Below are 26122 nucleotides of genomic sequence, written 5' to 3'. Positions count from 1 at the left end.
GCCGCCGCAGATACATCACCGCTTGTCAGAGCTGTCACTGCAGGGAACAGGGTGGGGGGAAATTAATTTCTCCTGACGATTGGAACCCAACTCAGAACTCTCCTGTCTCATTTCTCCTGCAGTGGCCATGGTTTAACTCTTGCCGTGCCATCGTGCTCCCGGGCAGGGAGTAGCATCTCTTGCAACACCCACACTGCTGCACCCAAAATGTCCCTCGTGCCTGTTGCTCGGGGACAGTGCTGGGCACTTTGCACAGATGGAAGGACCAGAAATGCTGCAGGAAGAAAGAACAAGTGTGTGTGTGCGTGCAAAGGCAGCGAGAGGCAGCATGACTTCATGCTCAGAGCGCTGTCGTAGTGTGCAGGTTCTTCTGGTTTCTTGCGCTGTAAAAAGGGATAATATTGTCATATTAAAGCAGTTGCAGATCTGGGGATGAAAAGCAGCGTACAGGACCATGACAGTCCTGATCAAAGCTCTTTTTTCTCCATCTGTGTTTGTTTCCCCATGGAAGATAATACTCTGCCTCTTTCTTGTAAATATTTTTTTTTTTTAAGATCTAAGTAACTCCCTGATAGATACACAGTCACGCTTAGCTCTGAAGGATCTCTGCTGCCTGCTTTAATTGTGTTTGCCAAGACCGTGGCCTGTGTTTTGAAGTGGGTTGGGGAGTTGTGTTTGAGTGTAGAGGAGGAACTCTGTCCATCAGCTTTAGAGGGGAAGGAGCTGACCTGATCTAGTGGAAGGTGTCCCTGCTGATGGCAGGGTGGTTGGGACTGGATGAGCTTTAAGGTCCCTTCCAACTCAAACCATTCTATGGTTCTATGTCTGTTTTCCCAGGAGAAGAGGCTAATACTTGCCAGCAAAGCAACCTGAATGTGGAGACACTGGCCACGTGGGCTTCCAGGGCCAGCACTGCACGCTGGCATCTCCTTGATCCCCATCACCCACGGGGAAGGTCCCACGGTGGGGTCCTTGGCCAGGTCCAGGGAGGCAGCTGCCCACCTTACACGAGCCACCAGCACTGACATCCCCATCCCAGCCCTGGTGGGGTTGGGCTTGCTGAGGGCAGGGTGTTAGATAGGAACCAGATAGAAATGTGGGGTAGCAAATTTAAATTTCATCTCTCCCCTCCCCAGGGGAGGTGACAAATGAGCTAGTGGTTGTGCTAAAAGCTTTTCTGTCTTTCTTTTAAAGAGGTTGCTGGGAGGAAATGAAGTGACCCACTGACCTTTGTTAATACGCAGCACAAACTAAGCCAGTGCTGCTGGAAGGAAAAGAGACCTCAGTGCAGCCCTCTGCCTGCGAGGTGTTTGCTTCGATTGATGTGTCTAATGGGAGTAATTCTCCCGCAGCAGCTACTGAAAATGAAGATGTTTAATCATCCAGTAGATCTGTGTGGAACTTTTTGCAGAGAATTTCTTTAAAATCACCCTTCTCCTTTTCATGTGCAGGTGAAACAGAAGAGAAGTCCAAATGCTTTTTTGTGAATTTTTTTCAAGTTGTTACATTCTAATGAATCTGAAATGAAGGTGTGATCCCTCCCTCTTTTATTTTTATTTTAATGCAGAGCAAATCTTTCTATCTCCAGCTCCATGGGGACTAAGAAAAAGAAACATGTGGCAAAATACCTGCATAGCCCTGACCTTTCCCAGTGTCTCTAACTGGGTTTTTTTTAGCAGCATTTCCCACAGGCTCCCTCTTTAAGCAGCAGGGACTAAGTAGCCAAACTGGTCTGCAGATAAAGCCCCCTCCTCCTTTATCCCCTCGGATACCCAAAGTAGCTTAAGGGAGTTTGGTGTCCAGCACCCTCTGAAATGGGAGTTGTTGGGAGGAAAAAAATCTTCAAAAGCATCTTAGCAGCTTAGGTTAAGTCCTTTTGACTCTCAATGGAACTTAAGCTCTTAAGAAATGTAGGTGCTTCTGAGCGTCTTATCCTTTGTGCCTGGCACCCTTGGGTCCCTGGAGATCCCTCGCTCCGTACTGGCTGGAGGAGCCACAATCTGAAGCTGCATTTTGCAAATGCTTTGAACTTTTATTATTTTTAATAATACTCTTCAGGATCCTGTGCTCAGCACTTAAAAGATACACACATGTAGATACTCAGAGCTAGAAATCAGGCAGTGAACAAGAATAAATGCCTTACAGGAGCTTTGTTACTGTAAGAATTAATCTTATTCCTGAAATGTGACCGTATCTAACGCAAATCTGACCCCACTGCGGGCCAGGGCTTCACTTAATTGCATTCTTCAGCAAGGATTGAGGTCTATTAGGTGGTTTGCTTGTGTTGCAGGAGATCCTGTGCCAGAGAATGTAGTGAGGGTTTGCAGGTCTGTGGAGCAGCACAGGAAAACTGCCGTTACGTTTACTTGTGTGGTGCCAGGAGCTTGGCTGGGTGCTCAGCAGACAGGCAGGAGGAGTGATGCAAACCTGCTTCAAAGAGCATAGACAAGGGAAGCTGTGCACATGCAGAGGAGGGGAGAGGGTGGGTGATGAAACCCTTGTGATTTGAGCATTCATCAAAGCGATTCCCGCTGGAATTGAGCACCGCTGGGAGGGCAGGGGAGCCTTGTTGCACGGGACCTGCCTTTCCAAATGTTGGGTGTTCTGCATTGTAGGCAGGAATCGTGCAGTGGATGAGAATCTGTTTCCAGTCTCCCTCTTGCCAGGGTGCTACCAAGAAAGCAGAGCAAACCCCTGTCCCAATCTCTCCTTGGTATCCCCAGGGGAACCAGGTGGGTGCACATCTTGCTGTCCTGAAAATCCTGCATCCAGGGGCAGACAGCCAGTGAGGTACCTGCTCTGAAGGATGACTTGCTGGATTGAAGTTGACGTGTCCTAATATCTCTGCCAGCACTTTTTGTCTCCATCAAGAGCTCAGGAAGCAAATTAGCACTGGAGCGGAAGTGTCACCCTCTGGCATCTCCTTCTCTAATCTTGGAGCTGTTGCTGTATCCCCTTCACCAGACCTTCTCCATCGGAGCCCATTATACAGCATGAAAAAACCGTGCTAGATGTGGGACAAGACCTTCTCCATCAGAGCCCATTGTATGGCATGAAAAGCTGTGCTGGATGTGGGAGAGTGGAGCTGCCAGGCTCCTCTCTTCAGAAGAGGCAGAACATTTCCCTGACGTGCCTGCATTCAGCTCCATCATCAGGGGAACTTTGAGGGTGTGCTGCATGGGGCAGCACAGCCTCTTGGATGCTCAGAGCTGTGAAAGGTCACTGGTGCTGCATTTGGAGAGTAGACAAGGCTCAAGGAGATGTTTGGTGGCAATTACTGGGACTGCGGGGGGGATATTGCTCTGATACAGGAAAACAAGAGTTTCTAAAATGCTGGCTGAGCTAGCCCTTGGGATTTTTTTAATTTAGAGAACTAAAATGATTGGGAGGATGCTTGCTCTCTCCAGCTCCTGCCTTCTCCCCCTCCAGCCTCACTGGTGGGAACTAGGAGCTTGCATGACTGAAGCAGGGAGAGCCAGCGAACAGCAACTCGGTTCCATTTGTTGTGCTGGCATTGATACCACATCCCCAGTTTAATTAGCAGTTACAATCGGAGCTATTCATAATGTTCCCGCTCTCTGCTTGCCTCTGACAACAACAAAAGAAACCCCAACGCGTTGTTCTGCGCCCTGGAACCCTGCGAACCCCGCGTTAGCTCTGGCTTGAGCCTCTATGTGTTTCTCTAAGTGTGTCTAGAACAAACATTTGAAGTGATTCCCAGTGGTATAATCCAGATTTTTCTCTTTTTTCTGAGAGTATTTGGTATTTAGGTTCGATTTTCACAGGCCAGCACTGAAGCACAATGGATCTAGACGAGCACAGAGCTCACAGCAGAGGCTTTATAATCCTCAAAGTGCAAGTCCAAAGCTTCTCTCTGAAAAGTTGCTCTTTAGGGCTGAGTACATATGGGGACTGCTTGTTTATCCTGCCTTTTTCTTTTAATTCTGTACAGTTCAGCCTTGGAGAGTTAATGGGACAGAAAAAGATTAAAATGCCCCTTCACACGGCCTGTCCCGATGGTCTCATACCCCGATGTGTATCAGAAAGCTTAAGCAACCTCGCTGTCCCCCGAGTCCTTTGAAAGCCTTTGATCACTGTACAATGTCTCCTACCTGGCTTTTCTCCGAAAGGTGATAAACCCTGGTTTTGATTTTTAATTGGGGTAACTGATAGCAGGAAAGAATCTGTACAGATCTGAGAGCATCCTTCACACAACTCTGGCCCATTATTCTGGTGCTCCGAGTCTGTCTGATGGAGGAACCTCTTCAGGGCTGACCCTACGAGGAGGTTGTGGCTGCAGCTTTCACTCTATTTTCAGCCTTTCTGGAGCAAAGCTCACCTCTATCACTGAGGGAAACGTTCACCAGTATTGACACACAGGACTGGGATAGTTGCTAAGAATACAGCTCCTTTAATGCCATTCCAGCTTTGCAGAGGGATCAGGATAAAGCTGTGAGCAGGCAGCTCCGTTTGGAGCCAGGAGTTGTCTCCATGGAGATGTGCCGGCAGGGCAAGGGGAGCAGGCTGGTGCTGAGCTTGCTCTTTGCTGTCACAGCCGTGGTAATACGCTGGTGCTGTCCTGCAGCCACGTTCTGCCACATCCAGGGCAGAAGCAGGCAGGAGAAAATCTCTCCCGCATCCTTTGGAGGTTGTGTTTGCCTACTGTGCCTTCTGGATCAACTGTGGTACCTCCTGCTCCAGGTTTTGTCTCTTCCAGTTTGGTGTTGGCTCAGTAATGGGGTTCCTCTGTATGTTGCAGGTGGGGAAACTGAGGCACTGAACAGGGTAGGGACTCTCAGACATGCAGAATAGCTGCTGTAATCCCAGCCATGGTAAGAAATCTGGGAGACTCCAGCGTGCATTGGCCTTGTGAGAGGGGCTTGGGACCCCTGCGCTGATTGCAGGGCTGAGGTTCAGGTTTGATGTGTTGGGGCGAGTGTGCACAGCACAGGGCTGGCCTGGGCAAAGAAATCCCTCCCCAACAGCATGGATCCTCAGCCAACAAGAGGAGACACCTCCTGCTTCATCTTCCCTCTTGTGGAGGATATTTCTTTCCTTCCTTCCTGGGTTTTCCATGTGTGAGGTTTCAGTTTTTCTTCACCTGCCCTGTGCTTTTGTGGAAAAATCGCCCTTTAAGAGGGTCCCTGGGCCCTGTTGGGTCAGATCCCTTCACACCTCATTGCTCGTGTGCTGCTCGGCCAGCGCTGCCTTTCCGGGTGTTGGGGAGGGGAGAGAAGCTGTCGGGTGTTAAACTTTAAACACGGGCTCTGCGCGGTTGGTGCCTCTGATGATGCTTCTCTTCCTTGCGCCGTTCCCTCCCTTGGGGTGAGTGTGTGCAGGAAATTTGCTGTTACCTGCTGAAGCAGGGAGGCTGGAGCAGGCTGACCTTGTGTCCCCACCAGTCTGCTCGGTGATGGAGCTGGCTGAGTCCTTGGTGGCATCAAGGTGAAGGGCTGCCTGCCCTTTCTCAGGACCCTGCTGCCCATCTGGGCTCTGTTTGGCTGCTCTCCTCCCTCTCTCTAAGTGCTCTCCCCTTTGTCTTTGTCTATCTGCAGGTGCTGACAACGCTGGGGAGACACTGTGAGTCCTGCTGACCTGGAGCCTTCCTGGCTGGGGCTGAAGGCCATTCCAGAGGATGAGGATCTTTCCCAGCCCTGGGATGTCTTCGCTGGTCTCCCTCGTGAACCTCCTCTCTGTGCTGCTCATAGGCTGCGTAGCTGAAAGTAAGTGACTCTGCTGTTCCCCTGCTCCTTTTTTTCACCCATACTTCACCTCCGCTGGAGAAGGACAGCAGGAGCAGGCTTTGGAGCTTACAGCCAGCAAAGTGCCCCCCTCTCCTTTTAGCATTAAGGAGGTGCTCAGTACCTGATGGTGTGTCTTAATTTTCCAACATCTTTAGCTTTCCACCAGTGTCTTCCTGTTGTTCCCAGTCCTGCCTTAGAGGGAAACAGGGCAGCGAGGTCCTCAGAGCCTGCTTTGAATCTTTGGGTTGCACCTGAGACTGCCAAAGAGCTGGAGAGAGGGGGAGGAAACTGCCTGACAGCTCTTGCTGGAGCCTTCCTCTCCCTTCTTCTGGCCTCACCTCCACCCAGCTCGCCCATATTGTCCTCTCCTGCTCTTGCCTTTCAGGCGTCTGTCAGACACTAGTGACCGTTGTCATGTTACTCACTGGGGCTGGATTCAAAACAACATCCAAAGAAAGAGTATTACATTTCTCCCTCCCTTGAGTGAACCAGTTCCAGTTTAACACAGTTTTTATCTTTGCTGCCTTTCAATTCTTGCTTTAGAAAATGAAAAGAGGAAGAAAAAAAAAAAAAAGTTAAAATCTTCAGCGACTGGAATGTAATGTTCCTTCGACATGAAGGCTGAGCGCTCGGGATCAGTGGGGAATAGACTCTTCCAAGCTGATTGAATTATGACTTTTTTTTTTTTTTTACTCCCCAGCAAAGCTGCTTGAAGCTGGTGAGAGGGCTGCTCTGGTCAGCATAGCCCTTGACAGCTTTTAACGTAATCGCTTCGTTATCAGGGTTTATTAAGATGATGTGGTCACTGGGGATTGAATGGATCCTCAACCTCTTGTTGCTGGAAGATTTTTTTTTTGTTTGAACAGTGCTTTCTCCCTTCTCTGCAGTAGGTGAGTGGGGATATATTTGCCCTTGCCTCACTCCTGAGTTTTGTTCAGTTCATGCTTAGCCCCTCTTTGCAGGGAGGAACATTCATGTGCAGAAAGATAATGTTTCCTTTTGTCCTTTTTCATTTAATAAGCTCAAGAAGTGAGCTGGGCTCTGGGAGATTCACTACAGGGCCACTTTTTGGTGTGTTGCTGTGGGTCAGTCTGTACCTCAAGACAGTGCTGCTGGTATTCATAAAGACACACCTCAGCTTCAGTCTGAGGCGCTTGTCTCGAGCAGCAGGAACAGTATTTGGCAGCAAGGAACCTGACACGAGGCCTTTACCCAGGTATTTATCCAGCCAGGGTCCTGCTTATCCAGGGTCCTACTTGGATGTTGCAGCTGATGCTCTTGTAGGTTCTTGATGAGCACCCAGGGTGGATGGTTAGAGCTGGCTGCTGCCTTCCACATGGGCTCAGGGTGGCCTTGTGGAAGTGAGCGCTGGTGGTAGGTAGGCTGCTACCTGCATTGGCTCCAGCAAAAGCAGGAGAGTGCAAGCACAAAACTCTGTTCCTGGCTCTTTGTGCAATAGAGTCAGGAGAGGAGGGGATGCTTAGGGTGGAAAATCCAGTGTCAGGGCTCCAGGGTCCCGTTTCTGCCACTGGTTTGCTGTAACACTCCCGGCCAAATCGCTTTCTCCTCGTGTTTTCAAAGCAAGCAGTGCAGCTTTGCAGGCGCAGATGGAGAGTTCGTGTGTGTGCAAGTGCCTCTCTGTGTGAGTAAAGCCCTGATTCATCTACTATGATGTTTGAGTGCCTTTGAAAACTGGGATCCTTTCTTCTTTGAAGTGTACACCAAGCCCTGTGTGCTCGTTGCTGGGAGCGGGCACTCGGCAGAATCAGGGCTTCCCAAAATCATGGCTGTGTGACTTCAGTTTTCCTGTGGTTTTGGTTTTCCTGGGAAGAAACGAGCATCTTTCCTGCCCCTGGATTCTGTGTGGTGATATTTCCTCAGAGATTCCAGCAGAGCTGGGAGATCCCACATGCTGTCTGACTGCTACGAAGTACTTTTGGTGGAGATGTGCCCACAGAACAGGCTGATGCTGATGAGGCACAGAAGGCACCAGTTGCATGGCCCAAGCCCTGCTGAAATCTCTCACTGCTCAGCAGACACCTTGCTGCCAGCAGCCAAGTTTCTCTCTCCTGTAGTTCTGCAGTGTCCTTGGATCCTGAACTGAGAGGTTTTCTGCTTTTTTTCTCCTCTTGCTCCTCACAGATGTACATGTGGGAACTTTGCAGGTTTCAGTCTTTGAGGCAGGGCTGCTCTTCTGATGTGCAAGATGGTTGGGCCAAGCATTGTGTCTTCTCCTGACCTGTAGAGCATGTCAGCATCTCCCTGACCTGTCTGTCCTTGGGGATGCTCCCTGTTTTGTGCCCGTTGTTTGAATTGCTCTGTGGCTGTTGCTCTCTGCCTGGTGATGATGAGTTGATAGCTCCTGATTTTGGAGGGGCTGCTGGATTCTACCTGGAGAGCAGTCTGTAGCATCCGAGCTGGTCTGCAGTGCTCCCCACTGAGGCATGAGAACAGCTAACAGCTTTGTCGATCACAACTGCAGAGACTGTGAGGAGCTGTCACTCTATCCTGACAGTGTCCTCCCCCATCAGATGGCCCAGGGCTCTGTCACACTGCCTCTCGCGTAATCCCTTGGCCAGCTTCCATTTGGCTGGTGCTCGCCACGGCGCTGACCCGATTTCCTGCCCTAATTCACCAGAGGGGCTGCCAAGGCCTTGCAGCCCCCAGGGCGAGTGATGCCAGGCAGTGCCAGGGTGATGCCCGTGCTGTGGTGGGAAGCCCACATTGCAGGTAGGACAGCCCTGGGACACTGGCTCTTCCAGGGCAGCACCTTCCCAGCTCCGCAGGGACACGGCTCCCCTTGCAGCAGAGCGGGAGGCTGAAAGCTTGAACTTGCCTCTTCTTCCAGTGCAGAGCTGGAGGAGCTGTGGCCTCTGCAATCAGAGGACCATTAAAATACTTCCCTTGTTTCCTAGGCTAATTGATCTCAGTCAGTGATTTAAATCTCTCTATGGCAGGAACATTCTATTTAAAGGAAACTGCTATTTAAATTAAAAAACCAAAGCACCACACTGCTTTCTGCCTGCTGTTCTTCCTTGTGAAGCTGAAGAGGAGAATAATTGAAAGGTATAAAGCAGACCTGTTTCTTCTGTTTTTCTCTGGTTGCATATGGACACTTTCTTTGTTTCTTGTGTATGGTCAAGGGCAGCTGTAGAACTGGAAATTGCTAACTCCAGGCTTATTTCCAATGGCCTCTCTTTAAATGGAACATGTTATCATTTTGTTAAGGATGCAGCTGGTTGTACGAGTAACGTTAGTCAGCGTGACTGCAGTGAGGGGAGGCCTTCTCCAGAGCTGCAGGTCTGGAGCCCCTTAGAGCTGATAGAAAACCAGCCAGCATGGATGGATGAGGTCTGGATATGGGTCTAGAGAGGGGAATAGTTTCCCAAATTGCTGGTATACCTGGGCACAGAACCAAGCCTTGCTGTTTCCTGGTCATGCACCCAGCCTGAGTCTTAAAATCTCTGAAAACATCTCATTTTGGGTGTACACAACATGCAGCTGCAAACGTCTGACTGGGGCTCAGGGCAGCAGTCAGGTACTCCTGCCCTCCTGCGCTACCCCAAGGAACAACGTGCCCCCACTTTAAGTGCTCCTCAGTTGCAGATAAAAAGCCACTTACTGTATAGAAATGTGGTAATTTTTCTAACTGAAGTCAGCACGCTCGCTGTTTTCAAGTGGATTTCTCCCATTGATTAAACCTTTGCTTTTTACAATAGTGCTTTGCTAATTGGTACTTTGCATACACAGAGGGCTGGTGTGTGGCTCTCTCCACCCCAGCAAAGATTTAATAGCAGATGCGGTCGCAAACATTACTTATTACTTAGATTTCCTTCCTTTTATAAATCACGTTCTAGAACGCTTACTAGCACACTCTGAAATATTACCATAAATAATTAAATCTAAATTGCGATTGACAAAATAAAAGAATAAAACCCCTTTTATGATGCATTACCCTGGCTTGCTTCCCTTTTAATTGCCTTTGCTCCATCGTTAATTTGCAGAACACAGTAATTCATGCCGGGCGTGCGTGTGTGTGGGGGGGACTCTGGAGCATCCGTGGATGCTGGCAGCAGATGGCAGCAAGGGTTGCACCACGTGTGTGGGGCTCGTGGAGAAGATGGAAACACATATGGTGGGTTGGGAGAGGAGCTTGTGTAGGTCCATGTTCAGGCTGACAAAGCGGCGCTGCGTTTCGGGAGCTGGTGCAATGAAATAAGGCGTGTGGAGCGTGTGTGCTCCTTGCTGTGAGATGTGGGAGCTGGTGGCTGCTGCACAGCTCCTCTCGCTGAGGTCCAGATCACAGCGACTTACAGGTGTATCTGGCTCCTCTGGTCCCTCCTGTGCTCTCATCCGCAGAGGATTAGCCTCTGCAGCAGAGCTCACAGCTTTTAGCTCTGGAGGTCCTAGCTTTGATCTCTTGTTGGCCAAGACAGCAGTTGTCAGATCAGATGGTAGTAAAAATCAAGCAGGCTCCATCTTAGGACTTGATAGACGTGTTAAGATGACATCAGTGGGAAGTGAATCTTTCTCTGCTGTGGGAGAAATCAGCTCCATTTATAAGTGTTTGAGACTGATTCGTGACAGCGCAAGAGTGTTGTCCCAAGAGAAGGAAGGTGTTGAAGAGTGGTGAGGCTGAGTTGCCCCACAAGCAGTTCAGGTAGCCAGCGGTGTACCTGCTGGGGGGTGAGGAGCCAGGGGATGCTGCAGAAAGGCTTTTTCCCCTTGGTGGGTACAGGCTTCAGGGGTAGCAGAAGTTAAGGTGGGTTGTGTGGTTGGTTGGTAGGTGATGGAGTTTCTACGTGGTGTTGCACATTGGTCCTTCAGTGACTAGAGTGTAACTGAGTGCAAGAGGAGGCAGCATCTGAATTGGATCCTCCCAGAAGCAGAGATCCCTGCTTCCCGCCCCAGATCCACTTGCTGCTTCTCTTCCCTGTGCACCAGTTGCTTTTGTAGACAAGGAGACATCTTGCTGTCCTTGTTTCTGAACTGTCCTTTCCTTTGTCGCCATCTCTGTCTGCCAGCTGCGATCCAGCCTGTGGTTGCTGAGGGTTCTGGACTAGTTGTTGTCCCACTCAAGGACACCGCATTAAGCTTCTGTGTCACCTTGTTTAAGTGCCTGATTAAATTAAATCTTGCCTGCCTGGATCGAGTGATGTATCTTCTTTTTTTTTTCCTTTTCTTTTTTTTTCCAGATAACTCAAATTGAAAAGTTTGAGACTTCTATAGGACCAGGAGAAGAAATAAATCATATTTTGAAAGACCTTCCTTGGGGGCAGGAGGGGCTGTCATCTCCCAGGTCTCAGCTGTGCCCGACACTGTGAATGCTTATTAGATTAATCTGTGCTGAGGAGCACCTGGGGACAGCAGCAGCCACGGGTGTTTGGGACCCAGTCATGGGTGTCTCCTGGTGAAGGCTCTTTTCCCAACCAGAGGTTCTTGCTGCTCAGCTTCATTAGATGACTAAGTTAGGGGAAAAGAGCATCTGTTTGTTGTGTAAACAAGTGGCTTGTGTGAAAATGTCATCTACATAGTGTTTGTGATAGAGAAAATGGATGTTCTTCACCATACCTGGATACCAAAACTAGGGCTTTTACTCTGTGTCAGGATTTACCAGGAAGCCAATAGTTATTTCTTTGTGATTTTACCCTTTGGGTGTCCTTTTCACCCAGCTAGTTCTTGCACATGCTGCTGGGAAGGACGGGAACTTTCTGGTATCACACCAAGACCCTGAGTCACATCAGCTTTTCATCTGTCTGGCAAGGTCCGTGTGGTTGTGTCTTTTCAAGACCAACTAGATGTGAATCTCCTGGGTCACTAAAGGGAATCTAGGAGGGTATTCCCACCCTTTTTGTGGCCTGGCAAGCCCAATATTTTTCTTAGAAGGCAAAGCAGGGTGTTTTTCAAGGACACCCGACCAGAGGAATGTCGTTCTTCAGTGTGCGTGGGATGGAATCTGGGCTCGAGCTGGCCTGTGAGACACAATCTCCAAAGAACAGTTTTATTTACTCCGTGCCACTCTTCCCCTCCAGTCAAGGATGTTCTCTTGCAACGTAATTGGTCCCAGTTCCCACCTTAGAAAGCTGTGATGTTCCCTCCACTCTAGCTGCCTTTAATTTTTTGAGATTGTTAAAAGTTTGTGAAAACAGTCACGTTTTATGCCATCTGCTGCCTGTGGTGGAGTTAACCATCATACGGGCTGTGGGCCGGGTACTGGAGCAGGGATCAGGAGCGTCCTGACTCTGTGACTGCACCTTCTCAACTCTCCTTCCCTCCTTTTGCTTGTCTAGATTTGGGTTTTTGAGCAAGGACTTTTCTTGCCATGTTGTTATCCGGTGTAATTAGTCTCAGTCTTGGTTTGGGGTTCTCATACTGCAAACGCTAAATAGTCATGTTACAGTTTGGCAGAGGAGCCGCCTCCTCCGTCCAAGGGCACAGCAGATAACAGCGTGACTATGGAAGAGATCACAGCTAAACCTAGACCCGAAGGTTGCCAGGAGAGAGCATTAGAAATATATTTTGGACATGTACTGCTAAGACTTTGGAAGGGGATATTGCACTGAGCGATTTGAACAGTTGACATGAAGGAGCATGGATTGACCTGTTGTCACAATATCGTCGCGTAGAGAATTTTTAGCGTGTCCCATCTTGCTTGTTGCACACATGAAACATTGCTGTTCATATGAGGTCGGTTAAAACCAGTGCCACTCATTTCAGCTGTCATGTACAGCATCATTTCTGTTTCCTTTTGAGGCCAAGAGGAAAAGCAAAGCTTTAAAAAAAGAAGAAGAAAATAAAAGAAGAGCTGCAACTGGTTTAACATTCTACAAAGTTGCTCCGAGTCCTCCAAACCTTTAATTGACTCAGGAGCATAAAATTGAGAAGGGGAAGAGAGTGAGAGAGCGTGCGGAGTGGCGCGAGTGGTTTGAATAATTTATTGTCCTTTGAAGTTGCAAGAGAAATTTCAGCTGCCTTGGGGAGTAATTTCTCCCCATTCTGAAAGGGTTTCTCCTTATTTTAAACTCATTCAGAGGATGATAGTTTTGCATTTTTTGCATAATTAATGAACATAACTTCCCCCCCTCCTCCCCCCCCACTCTCACACAACCTCTAAAGAGTGGTGGGGTGATGAAACTTGGTGGTTTTTTTAATTAATAAAGTCAAATTAATTTGTCTGTGTCCTCTTCCTCCCTCACCTCCGTTAGAATTCGTGGATTTATTCATAAATTAGTCTGAGCATGCTGTTCAGAGTGCCGACACTTACAAATCTTTAGCCTGGACTTTGATTTGTTTGCATGAATTTCTAAAAAGACAGTGCAGGGTTTTTTCAGTTCAGCTATTAAAGATCACCTTGAGACCGGCTCTCACGTGACCACCCCGTGAGCCAGGAAGATCCTTCAGCTCTCGTTCTTCTTTGTCTGTCTGCGTGGGTAAGATCTATTTGGTTTTGAGGGCTTTCTGTATGATGTTGGGTTGTTTTTCCGTTACGAATGCTATGATACTCTCCTTTCTTTATAAGATCTGCTAATTGTAGTTAATTCCAGTAGCTGCCACTTGAGGGACTGCCTTCACCTGGAAGGGGAAGGCATCTTCTGCCCCGCTGCCTGGAGAGACTGCGTTACAGCCTTCTGATAAGAAGCCATTTCTTGCGTCTCTTGGCAGGTGTCAAACACGAACAGAAACCTGTCCTACTCAAAAAAGCTCACCCTCCTCAATCACACTCTTTGATAGAAGAATTTAAGGGGTCCTTCCTGCTGCTTTTCCATGTGTCCATTTCTCTCGCTCATGTGTTGCACCGTTTTTTCAGGCTGAGTCTCTCGTTATCCCAAAGCCTGTTGGGTCCCCACTGCTGTCAGTTCTCAGCACTGTTGTTGGATTCTCCCTTTTTTTCCTTCTTTTGTGTTGATGTGCCTGCTACAAATCTGAATGATGAGTACTGTGGTTCAGAGACAGAAATTGTAATGACTCGTGTGGTAGGAGTCAAAGTTCATGATTGTTAAAGGCTGTGTTTCTGCATTAGACATGACTTTATTAGGTTTTGCTTTCATGTTTTTAAGATCTCCCATGACATCTCAGTCCCATTATGCACCACAAGCTCACAATATATGGTTAAGAACCGAGGAAAGGTGCTTCAAGCTTGTAAACCCAGAATCTCTTTTTGTTCTGTGGAAAATGCGGGCTGAAGTCTCTTACCGGAGGTTGGATAGGAATGATGTCACAAGCTTTTGAAAATACCCCAAATTCTGTGCTCTAGGATTTGTACCTTCCCCTTTTCCTGTAGACCAGGAGACTGCCTTGCTCACCTGAAAGAGGAAGCAGACAACAGCACAGCTCGTAAGTGGAAGTAATACAGCTTTTATTTGCAGGAGTAAAAGAGCAGAGCTTTATCAGAGGGTATTCTGTTTGCCTGATGTGCCTTTCATCCCCGAATGATCCCTACGTGCACGTATTAGCTAGCAGATCTTGATTGGGATCATTCATCTGCCGTAGTGCTGCAGTCCCCTCTGAGCTGGCGATGCAAGGCAGGGCACCGAGCTGTGTGTTTACATTTTGCGAAAGTCTTTGGCATATCACTAAACCAAGGATCAGAACTGATCTCCCTGATCACATCCTTGGGGCTTCTAGCACCGTGCTTTCTCTGAAAGACTATGAGATGCAGAAGCTTGTAGCAGTTTGTTTTCCCTGTTGCTGCTGACTCTGCTGTCACTTCTCAGTGGCTCAGGTCCTCTGCTGGGCTGTATTAAGATGGCATGGCCCTCCGGGAGTTGGGATCCTTGCTCATTAAGCTTTTTCTTCTTTCAGGCTTGTCCCATAGGAGGTGGTTTTTCATATTCTGGTCTCCCCCATAGACTCTGATTCTTTAGTGACTCAGAGTGGCGGAAGTTGAGTGAAGAGCCAAGTCCTTTCAGGCTGTGTCTTTTCTAGGTAGGGGGTGAATCAAGCTTCTCTGAGATGCCAATATCGATGACACGGCTGGAGTAGAAGCTGTCCTAGCAACATGGCAAGGGGAGGGAGAGCTCCCTGCCTTGAGCTTCCGATTGCAAACAATCTGGGATTGCTGTCAGGACACTGATGGGCAAGGGGCCCTCATTAAGTTGCCAGGATAGCTCCTTGGGTTTCTTGCTCTGCTCTGGGTTATTATGCCTTGTTATAGGACTTGCAGACAAATATGGAATGAGATGATGTTACAGTTGATTGAAAGCACTTGTGTAGCCCCAGGGTCCTGACCTGCCATGTTGCAGAGGCTACGTGTGCTCCTGTGCTTGCTGGCCCTTCAGCGGCTGATCGCTGGGCTGCCATCTTACATGACAGCATTGCTTGGCTGCTTCAGCTCTTGCTGGTCACCAGGAGCAACTTTCTTCTTGGCATTGTGCTGTAGTGTCAGAAGGTGAATGAGAATCCTGGCCAGAGGTCCATCTGCCTTACCCCCTATTTGCTCCTTTGCCCCTGGGTTTGATTTGTTCCAGAGGGTGGAACCATCCTGTGCTGGGTGCAGACAGTAAGCAGAGAGAGGAGCAGGTAGTACTCCTGGGGTGCTCTCTGTCTGAATTGGTAAGAGAAGGGAGGTGGGGAAACTGAGGCATGGGGAGAGGCTGTTTGTGGAGTGAAGCCACAGAATGCATTGAAAAGCAAACTCAGTCTTGTATCTTCTAGGTCACGCTCCCTCATGGGCATACTCCGTATGCTGTTAAATGCTGCCTCTCTTCCATCCCTTCTTGCCTTGCGTGCAGAGTCCCGTTCTGATGCTGGGCACCAGCTGCCTGCCACGTTTGCTGTCCTTTACTTCCAAAATACAGATCCCTTCACCCCTGGTTTTAATCCCCTGTTTCTCATTGACTAAACTAAAGCCCACATGGTGCTCCAGGCTTCCACCATGCCTGAGCTCTCACAGGATGGGTAGTTCCTGGTGTGTGCACACTGCATTGTGTGAGGCACCAGATACCAATTTTCCTGTGTTAGGGAGGGAGGGAGGAAGGGAAGAATGTCCAGAATGCCATCCCACTCCCTGGAGAACAGGGACAGCTCTGTCCTGTTCCTATAGAGCAGTTTGCATCCTGTATATGTGTATCTTTACAAAGTGCAAATGCATATATTTGCATAAATGACAGTTGGAAGAATGTTTTCCTTCACTCTATCAGGGTGCCAGTCACTAGGGCTGGGACTGCTCTGTGGCAGTGACAGGTACCCTTTGTGCTGTGGAGAAAGGTGGATCCTTTCCATACATACGGATGTAAGATGGTAGCCTGGAGAAGTCCTGCCAAAACTGAATGACTTCATACTAGCTGCTGTTCCTGCACGATAAGGCACGGTCCCATCCCTGCAAACTAGCATTTTAAATAGACCAGAAGGAAGGATTACACTTCCCCTCCAGCAGGCAGGATAACGTGGTTTTTCTCACCTTGGATGTCAGAACTAGGAATAGATCTTTGGTAGTCTCAGTCTCATCCTGCCTCCACTGCTGCAGGCTCATACCTCCTTTTCCAAAGGGTCTGTATCCGAGAGCATTGCAAACAGGGACCTGAAGGCTGGATGGATGTGCCAGATCCCCAAAATTACAAGCCTGATGGCAAGAACAGCTTGGCATGGTGCTAGCTGTGAGGGGTCGGCTGCTTTATCCTGGCTGTGGGGAAAGGTGGGAGCTGGCAGCACAGACAGGCGTCAGAAAGGAGCAGGAGTTGGGCTTGTTGGACAGCCAGTGCAGTAAAAGGGTATGAAAGGAGTTCTTGATCTTTCTCACCCATTTTCTGCTTGAGTTAAATGCCATGTTGGGTCGTATCCTTCACTGCTGTCCTTCCTTCTCTGGGAGCTTGCGAGAAAGAGAGGGTGTAATCTTTCAAGTGACATTCCCTTGTGTCCAACAGGGAAAAACCTGCAGTCACCTGTGAATAGCCCAGCTTTTTTCTGAGTGAAGTTAAGGGCTTTGGTGGATCAACAGCAGGGAGACAGCAAGGTGGAAGTATTTCACTTCCAAAAAAATGTCCTCGGTCTTTTTTTACCCTCCTTTTCCCCAACCTTGCCAGTCCCATCTCCCTGAAGGGAGCCGAGAGCTGCTGACAGTAAGAGGAAGTCTCTGTCTGAAGCCTATAATTATCCTGTCTGCCTTCCCAGAAAAGGCCAGTTGGGGAGCGAGTGTGCTTCTGTTTCACGGAGCAGCCCTGCGTTCCGCTGCCTCCCCAATTACTGCTTAATGGACTTTTTATGATGATAAGACGACTGGGTTGGGGAGAAGTTATTGACGGGGAAATGGAATATAATTCACTCCCTGTTTGTTTGTTCTGTCAGAAAACCATCATTTTAATTTTATTTGTGAGGCACTGAGAAACAGCCCTTGGAAAAAAAAAGTGCAAAATCTGTCAGTAAAACCCTGGATTTCAAGGGGACAAGAGTCTCTGCAGGACTTTTCACAGGGGTGTTTTCAATCTTGTTGAGTGTCTCCATAGAGATCCTCCTCACAGCCTGCATCAGTCCTGCTTCCAGTTCGTACCTCTCACTCCTCTCATGAAGAGAAATGGAAATTATGGAGCCATCTTTCTTGCCTCTACCCCTCTTGCAAGCTCCCCCGCTCCCTAATGCCGCTACTTTGAAATACATACCCATCCCAAACATCGCATTCTTGCTCCCCACTCTCCATCTGTCTCAAATTTGGCTGCTCTCTCCCATTTTCATCTGCTTCATGGTTTGTCTCCTCTATCTAATCTTCACTTCCTTGCTCTGACTCTGAACATCTCCCTCCTCTCCATCCTGCGTCAGTTCTCTTGCATTTTCCCCATTGATCTCTCCTTATCCCTGCTGATTTCCCCATCCTTTCTAGGCTCTGCTCCCCTCTTTAGCTCCCCAGTTGACTGGTGTGACAAAGCTGCTCCTCTGGCCATGCCTACCAGGCTGTCCCCATCTGCTCAGCGCTCCCATCCCTCAAATGCAGGGCATGTATCTGCTGCATGCAGACAGACTGCAGCAGCACATGTGTGTAAAACACGTTTCCTAAACCAGCAAACAAACACTCATGGCCGGACCCAGATCACACATTTCTGGAGAGGTTTTTAGGAGGGGAGATGAAAGCTCTACTGCCCAGGGCTCCTTCTCAGCTTGTGAGTCTGTCAGCAGTTGTGGAAAATGAAGATGGAGTTTCACTAGATCAGCAGAAAGTTTCAGCCCAAAAACCAAAGGGAAGGAGGAGGAGAAGAGGGAGGTTTAACCCTTTGCATGCCAGTGAGAACACCATGGGATTCCTTCCTGGCTGCTCTTGAAGTTAGTGAGTGATGAGAAATAGGGGAGAGAGAGATGTCCCAGTTCAAGCAAACATGACCTGGTTCCTGGGAGATTGCAAAGCTTTTGTCTGGCTTTTGTTTTTTTATCTTCTTCCACCACAAATTACATGCAGAAGAAGGTCTCCGAGTTCTGTCTCTAGTGATATTTTTTTGTGCTTATTTTGTTTTGTTCATATTACAGTATTTAGAGGCTGTAGTTGTGTGCAATACCACCTAGGGTGTTGAGTGCTGAACAGATCCGTTCTGAGACCATCCTTTACTCCAAATTGCTTGTAGTGTCTAGACCAAGGCAGGCAGGCAGGCAGGTGTGAGAAATGAGGATTGTCACCTCCGCGCTACGTGTGGCAGACTGAGGTGTGGGGAAGGGTGAGTGCCCAAGGTCAGCCGAATTTGCGTCAGAGACAGAGATCTGAATCCTGATTATGGGAATCATCTGGAGCCTGGAAGAGCAGATTGGGGTGTGCTAACACTAACAGCAAAATAACATTGACCATAAGTGGCTTAATGGCCTCATCTTTTACCTTTGTTCTTGAAAACAGGCTGGATGAGGCTTTGAGCAACCTGGTCTAGTGGAAGGTGTCCCTGCTGCTGGCAGGGGGGTTGGAACTGGATGATCTTTAAGGTCCCTTCCAATCCAAACCATTCTATGATTCTATGATTCTAAAGGCAGAGATGCATTTATGTGTGTATATATATATGCACAAAAAAGGGGGAATTTTGGTCTGTTTGGTATTTTTCAGCTAGGGTACAAGGTTTTCGTTGGCTAACATGCCCTGAACATCTCTTGTAGCATGGGCACGCTGTCATGGTGGGCAGCTCCACGGGGAAATGTTGGGCTCAGCACCACGGGGCTGTTTGTTGAAGGTCAGCTGGGAATGGTGGGCAAAAGGACGGCTTGCCCTCCGTGTTTAGGAAGGCTGTGATAAGCCAGCAAGAAAATGGCCTGCCTGCTGTGCTCTTGCTTTTGCTTTAGTTTCTGTGTCGGGTCTCGGGTACAGCGGAGAGCCCCTAAGGTGGGGATAATGAGTGTTTATTATTCAGCAGTGAAGGAGGAGGTGAAACCCGGCTTCGTGTGCTGGCGCCTGGGCTTCTGCCAGGGCACTGATGGCAGAGACCGGGGGCACCAAAAATGGAAGGAAAACCTTTTAAAATACACATTTTGTAACTGGCTTTCTTTTGTCTCTGTGGATCGCTGCCGCTGTGGGCGAGGGGCCCTTTCAGCTCGGCTCACGCTGCTCTCTGTGCTGAGGCCAGATGAAAGAATAAGCGGTTTGTCTTTATTTATGGTCCATTGTCGAGGTGCTTTCCTAGGGGTGGCAGGAGGGGGATGTAGAAGAGGGGGTGTTAAGCACAGAGGTGGATTTCGCCATCTAAAATCAGCACCAGGTCCCTGCTGTGAGGCTGGAGATGAGGGGAGAGAGCTGGGGGGTCAGGAGGAAGCAGAGGTGCGGAGGTGCCTCTCTGCATCCCCCTCAGGGAGAGCCTGCGGGGTGGAGGGCTGGTTTACACACACACAGACGCCTGTTCCCTCCCAAAACTGAGGTAAATAATACAGTAATTTGGTCAGGGACCATCCTCTGCCCTTTTCCTTGGTGCCTGTGGGGCGAGAGGGGCCTGTAACTATGGCGGTGGCACCTCTAGGCCTCGCCTGTGGGGAGCGGGAAGAAGGGAAAATGGCGGACATGTTGTCCCTCTCCCTGTGGGAGCAGCTTTCTGCCTTGGACCTGGCCCAAAGCTGGCGGGCTGTAGCTGAGGAGGGAGGAGCAATTTAGGTCACAGTTGGGTCTCCCAGCCATTTTGGCAGCAAAATGTGTGGCATTTTCTTTTCCTCCCTGTGGCAGAGAGGCTGAGGGCTGCGTGCCGCTGGCCAGTCCTGCGTGTAACGGGACTGAGGGTTTTACCTCAAGAGCTTCATGTTGTGGGGCAGGTTCTGGCCGTGTGTATGTGCTCATGCAGCCCAGGCTGGAGGGGCAGGGGGTTGTCTTCAGTCTGCTCTTGTTGGCATTTCCCAGATTATCCCATATTCCTGAGCCAGCACCAAGACGTTTTGGCTGAGGGCAGCTGGGAGGATGTCGGTGTATTGATCTGGCAGGTTGGCTCAAAATGCTTAAAGTATCAATTTTATCGCAGAAAGGCCCAGGGAAGTCAATATTTCCTCACAGGGACCTGCCTCTTTCCTTCCCCCTGTTTAGGTTGAGTCTGGTCGGCCTTCCCTGGAACTACCTGGAGCGCTGGGAAGGGGGCTGGCGGCGGCCATGCTGGTTTTACACATCCCTCTGCACTGCCAGGGATCCATTCGACTGCCTTAGCTGAGCCGCTGCGAGTTTTCCCCTCAGCTTTTCAGGCTGTCTGTCCCACGTTGTGGCTGAAGCATAGTTAGGTAGTGTAGAGAAAGCTGTTCCTACCCCGTGGTATGTTCTGCAAGGCTAAATGTATGTCCTACCCAACCTCCTTGTCCCTCCATAAACCCAGTTGCAGTGCTGGCAGGAGGGGCAGCCAGCTCAGTCTGCCGACCAGGCTTACAGGAGGCAAGGGAGAAGGATCCTTGGTGCACGTTCCTAACTGTGCTTTTTCTTTTTCTTCCCCCTGCTCCCCTTCAGCTGTCAACTCAGATGTATTAAGCCCATTTGTGTGCCAGCTTCTCTCCTACCCCTCAAACCACCTCTGGGTTCTCCATCCCTTTCCTCTGTCTTTGGCTTTTGATGTTTCAGACAGGCATATGGTGGCCGGCGTGTATCCATCGCTCCTCGTCCATCACCCGTTATTCACCATGGCAGCAGTTCCTGAGGGACAATTGAGTTTAAAGAGTGAGATGTCCATTCCTTTTCCCCACTCCTACATCTTTCAAGCTTTCTTGCTGTAAAGCTCCTCAGACTGTTTTGTCATCTGTGTGTATCATTAGCAGGGAGATGTTGGGTTGTTTTTTGGGTTTTTTTTACATGACTGCATTTGAAGAACTTATTCTGCTTTGGTGTCACATGAAAGAAGGAAGGAGAGGTGAGGTGAGGCAACGGCATTTTCATCTTCTGTGAGGAAAGCTGCCTTGGTGTGCAACTCTTGTACGTGGGCTGATGTCATACCATGCTGTGTGTCTTGAGGATGAGTAGGAGACCCCACCCTTACCACCTCACAGCTTCTTCTCTAACTCTGCGTTAGAATTCACAAAATCCCAGCAGTGAATGTGCGTCATGTCCCTTTTGAACACATGCCAGCACCGCCCATGTTTCTCTAGGCTTGTGCTTTGGCAAGGGAAGCCAACTGGAGGTTGTTTGCATGGGGGTGACCAGGAGGGTGAGTGCATGGTCCCATCAACTGCCCTTGACAGCAGTCAGGGACACAGGGCAGGAGCAGAGCTGTCTGGAAGGGGTGGCAGAGGTTAGGGCAGAGGGCAGGCAGTGTGTGTGCTGATCATCTGTGCGGATGCAATTACAGAGCATGGGATGGATGGTGAATATGTGTCTCTTCCATACAGTTTGTGGCAACTATCCAGCATGTCCCTTGCCCTGGCTGTTGCTTCTGGGAAGTGCGTAGGTGGTGGGCAGGAGTGAAAGGTTCAGTTTGACTTGATGGCTTTCCATTAAGCTGTAGAGAAGAATCACAGGTACACAGCAGTCATCCGGTCTTTTCAACGTTCTCTCCGGAGATACAGACCCCGCAGGAAGCCTCTCGTAGTAGGAAAATTCTTTTAAGCTCCAGGTTTTTCCATTCCTGTTTTGATACTGCAGAAAAACCCCCAGGTTCTGCTACTTTGCAAGCAGGGAAAAGGGAAAAAGAAAAATCTCTTGTGACCACTGGACATAGGTGGAACTCAAACTTAATCTTTCCAAGACTGTCTTGTTCTCAGCTCTCCAGGAGGGAAGACTGGTGAAGTGATATAAAATCTCCTGGATTGCAAGCATGTCATCTGGAAAATGCCTATGTCTGATTTTTATTTATTTATTTAAAACTGAGGTTCTGCAATCTTGGCAAATGAGAGGAAACACATAAGCCCCTCTGAGTGGGCTGATAGCATTTCACTTTCACATGGCACCTGGTTCCTGCTTTTGGAGGCTTTCAAAGCAATTCGCTGAGCTGAAGACTAAATTCTAACTGCATGTTTCACTGCAAGCTGGACCTGGCACGGCAGAGCTGTGGCAGTCCTACGCAGCATGTAGGAATTTGCTTCAGCTTTGTCTCATCACCACCTTGCCTGCGATAGCGCTGGCTTTCTCTTTCCCGGAGGGGAGAGGGTTGCTCTGCGATTGGCGTGGGCTGGAGTGACAAGTGCTGCAGTGACGAGGGGTGCAGAGGTGGAGAACGCAATGGGTGATATGGCGAGAGGGGGGAGGGGGGGAAGAATCAAAGTCTGGAGCTCAGAGACTTGGGCAATTTAAAAACCAACAGTTTAGCTTTGATTTTTCACCGATTTTCCAAGTGAGTAGCAAAATCTAATAGATTGTTTGATAGGGATTTTTGTTTGGTTTTATTTCTTTTCTCTCTTGCTGTCTGACAGTGAGTTTATCGTAGGCAGTTCAGCATCGCAGCGAGCTCAGGAGAGCGATGTTCAAATAACCCATACTCAGCTTCCTGGGTACCACACACTGAGTCAGCAGAGATCCCCAAAAAGGGATGTTGAGCAGTGACTCCAAGTTCACTATTTTTTGGAGCACCATCTCTTTCTTCAGGACAGAAATAGAACCTTATTTTTCTCCTCAGCAGGGCTCTCGTCATACTGCTTGCATCCATTTAAATATATATGTGACATTAAGCATTATTAAGGGCTTTCATTTTAGGAAATGAACTTGCATCAATAGAGTGTTTTTAAAAGCCCAGGATGTTTTTTGCTGTACCTTCAGCATTAACTTCTGCAAACTCCTGAGATATTGAACTGAGGAGAAGAGAGGAAGGAAGTCATGTTATGGGCAGAGGGAGCATTTCTATTTTAGCCTGAAGCAAAATTTTGGTTTTGCCTTTCTCAGATGGAAGACAGATTCCCCAGTGCCAGTACCTCTAGTGGGACTTGTTTGATAACCTTTAGCTGTCACATTGCAAAGGCAACTCTGACCTCTAAATATAGATTTGGATATTTATAAATCAGATGCTTTGTACACACAACGTTCAGTGGGACATAAACAGCTCCAGCAAATTGTATTTACCTCCAGCGTGGAAACAAATGCTTGATTGCATCACATGAGCTTGCTTAGTGGCTTTTATTTATATGCTGCTGGCTACACCAGGCAGGGAAGGGAAGAATGCTTCCTTTTGTCTTTCGACCCCTAAAAGACCCTGGAGACTTCTCTCTAGCTACCATTTGCCCTCTTAAGTTCTTTGGTAGGCTGTTTACATCTTATTTTATAGACCTTGAGTATGTACATATAAATGTACACATTTCAGAGTCATGTATTCTACTTTTCTCAAGAATAACAGACGGCAACTTTATGATCTGAATGATTTTATTTGAACACAGCTGTGGCCTTGTGATTTAAATATTTCAATAAATTTTAAACTAACTAGATGAGAGAAAAATGTGCAGGGAAAACAGGTTAGAGCATGGAAGGAGGATTCCCTGAGGGTAGAAGCAATATAGAAGCTCCACACAGACACTCCTGGCCTCATCTTCCTCTCATCAGAAGGCCCTTGACACCTTCCTTGGTTGGAAAGCCCTTCCCAGCATCCTCTCCCCTCCTAGCAGAGGTGCTTTTGGGGGCAGTCAGACATGGATGGAAATCAGTGGCAGGGGCTGAGGGAAAGGTGCTGCGGGCTCAAGTGTTGTTCCCTTGGGTCCACACTGGCTAAAATGCAGCCCTAGGCTCTGATTGTGTTTATTCAGGCATCGCAGCACCTTTGAGCATCTACTTATGAGAGGAGTTTGAGGAGCTTTTGGCTTCTTCCTTCAGCATTGTGAATTCCTTGGTTTTCTCAGAGGTCTCATGATGAGAAGGGGGAGAAGACGGGAAAGGGGAACTTCAGGAGCAGACTGCAGACTTGGCTTGCTAGCTGAATTGTTTTGAAGTGATCAGGATTTCAGTTTGTTGGGCTGTATCCTATCAACTTGCCTGTTCCAAAGGGTGGCGTGCCTCTTGCTGTGTAAATGTGCCAGTGAGGGCCAGGGGAAAGATTTGCAGGTAAATCAGAGATGTACTACAAGCCAAGGAGGTTTCATATCCTGAAGCCACTGGCATCAGCCCGTTTCACACCATCTTCCTCAAGATCTCATGTGCTCCATTTATTTCATGGTCCTTCTCCCACCTTTGACCTCTGCCTTGGCTATGTTCCTATAAATCTCTCCCATTAAAACAGTTTAAAAGGCCACTTTTCAGAAGTAAAAGAGGCTTTGCAACATCATGGCATTAAAATCTTTTTGTAGGATCAGGCCTTCAATCATTTTGTGCTGTAGCTTCTTCGTATGTAAAACAGAGGTAAGATTGTTCGTTTTTAAAAGGCCAAGAGGTTTAATTTCATCTGGGATCATTAGAGAACAGCAGTGATAATGCTTCTGTTAATTACAAGCGGTGTTTATTAGAGTTTGTCTTTCCTTGTGGCAATGATGATACTTCTTTTTTTCTTAAAGGTCCCCCTGTGTTCATTAAAAAACCTGTGGACCAAATCGGTGTGTCGGGAGGGGTGGCCTCCTTCGTATGCCAAGCGACTGGAGACCCAAAGCCACGGGTCACCTGGAACAAGAAAGGGAAGAAAGTGAACTCTCAGAGGTTTGAGGTAAGAGATGCCCTTGAAATCTGTGTCTGCGTACGTTAGAAGAGAGAGACTGACACAAAGCAGCAAGTGCTCTTCTTTGGCCATTCTAAGAGCCGATAATAAAGGGAGGTTTGGAGGAGGAGGAGTTTTAACAGCAGAAGGAGTGAGTTGCAAGCTCTTGGCCATGTCACCAGCTGGGTTTGTTCCAAAGCAAGGGAGAACTTGGCTTACTTATGTTATTGGAGTTTTTCCTTTTGTTTATTGTTTTTTTTCCCCCTCCAGGGTTATAATATAAAGCTGCCTTCTTCCTTCCCTAAGAAACCCAACTAAGTGGGTACTTCTTCAGCTCTGAAAATACACCTTTCATACTTATCCATGGCTCATTATCTTAACCCTGGGACAGCCTGAAGTAAAGATTACAGTTGCTGGCAGCCAGACCCAAACAACTGGTATTGTTTAGATAGAAATGAGAGTGGAGAGAACAAGGACTAGGAGGTCATCCTGTGGAATTTGCTGTGGGACTCAGCCCTGCCAGGCAGCTGTGTGCTGAGAGGAGCTTTGTAGTGTCAGCTGCCCATGCAGATGGAGGAACAAGGCGGGGGTTCATTTTTATTTTGTTTTCACTTGGTCTGTTTCCTCCTCCTTCATCACAGTTGTACCCTGAACACCCACCCCACACACACTGTCATCGTGGCTCGTTCTTTCAGAGCGTTTGAGATGTACATAGCAGTTTTGGTGGGTCGTTGGTCAGAGACAGGCTTTGGCATGTGACAGTTCTCTGTCACCTTGAGGTCAGTGGAGAGATAAGTTGCCTGTGTTGGTTATGTGTAGGGGATTGTGGGGCAGCTGCTGAAGTGTGTTGCTGAGTGTACGTGCCTGTATATATGCTGGTGCCTCCTTTAGAAGCAAGAATGAACCTTCTACTTGCAACCCAAGGAGCCTTACTATGTGTGTGTCTCTCTTTGCCTTTATCCCCCAGACAATTGAATTTGATGAAAGTGCAGGTGCTGTTTTGAGGATCCAGCCCCTCCGGACTCCCCGGGATGAGAACATTTATGAGTGTGTTGCTCAAAACCCTCATGGGGAAGTCACCGTCCATGCCAAGCTCACCGTCCTCCGAGGTAAGGAGCCTGCCTACCTGCCATGTGTCAGTGTCACAGGGGAGAAGGGACCCTTCAGCTTCTCTCTTCCTTTGGATAAGTGTGAAGACTGTTAAAAAATGCGTGGCCAAGGCACAAAGTCCTCGTTTTCTTTAGTTTGTTCTGACCTGTCAGGTCTGTTTGCTGTTGCTATCATAAAATTTCTGTGTAAGAAACAAAGCTAAAACTGGACCACTTCAGGAGGTTTGACTGGATGATGTGCTGAGGTTCCTTCCAACCTGAATTATCCTATGACTCTATGATCTTCCCTCCAATAAAAATTCCTTCCCCAGGT

General features: G+C 48.4%; 1 protein-coding gene across 1 annotated transcript in view; it reads left to right on the top strand.

The window, feature by feature from the left end:
- The first annotated feature begins 5635 nt into the window (after positions 1-5635).
- Positions 5636-26122, top strand: part of LOC104527513 (protein tyrosine phosphatase receptor type S) — a 98646-nt gene continuing 78159 nt past the window's right edge. Inside the window, 3 exon segments of the mRNA XM_029085785.1 lie at positions 5636-5723; positions 24564-24709; positions 25668-25809. Of these exon segments, the coding sequence (XP_028941618.1) occupies positions 5636-5723; positions 24564-24709; positions 25668-25809 (376 nt within the window).

Source organism: Antrostomus carolinensis, unplaced genomic scaffold, assembly GCF_000700745.2.
Source record: "Antrostomus carolinensis isolate BGI_N321 unplaced genomic scaffold, ASM70074v2 scaffold15377, whole genome shotgun sequence".
In the NCBI taxonomy this organism is placed as follows: domain Eukaryota; kingdom Metazoa; phylum Chordata; class Aves; order Caprimulgiformes; family Caprimulgidae; genus Antrostomus; species Antrostomus carolinensis.
The sequence above is the reverse complement of the archived record's forward strand: the minus strand, read 5'-3'. Positions and strand labels throughout refer to the sequence as shown.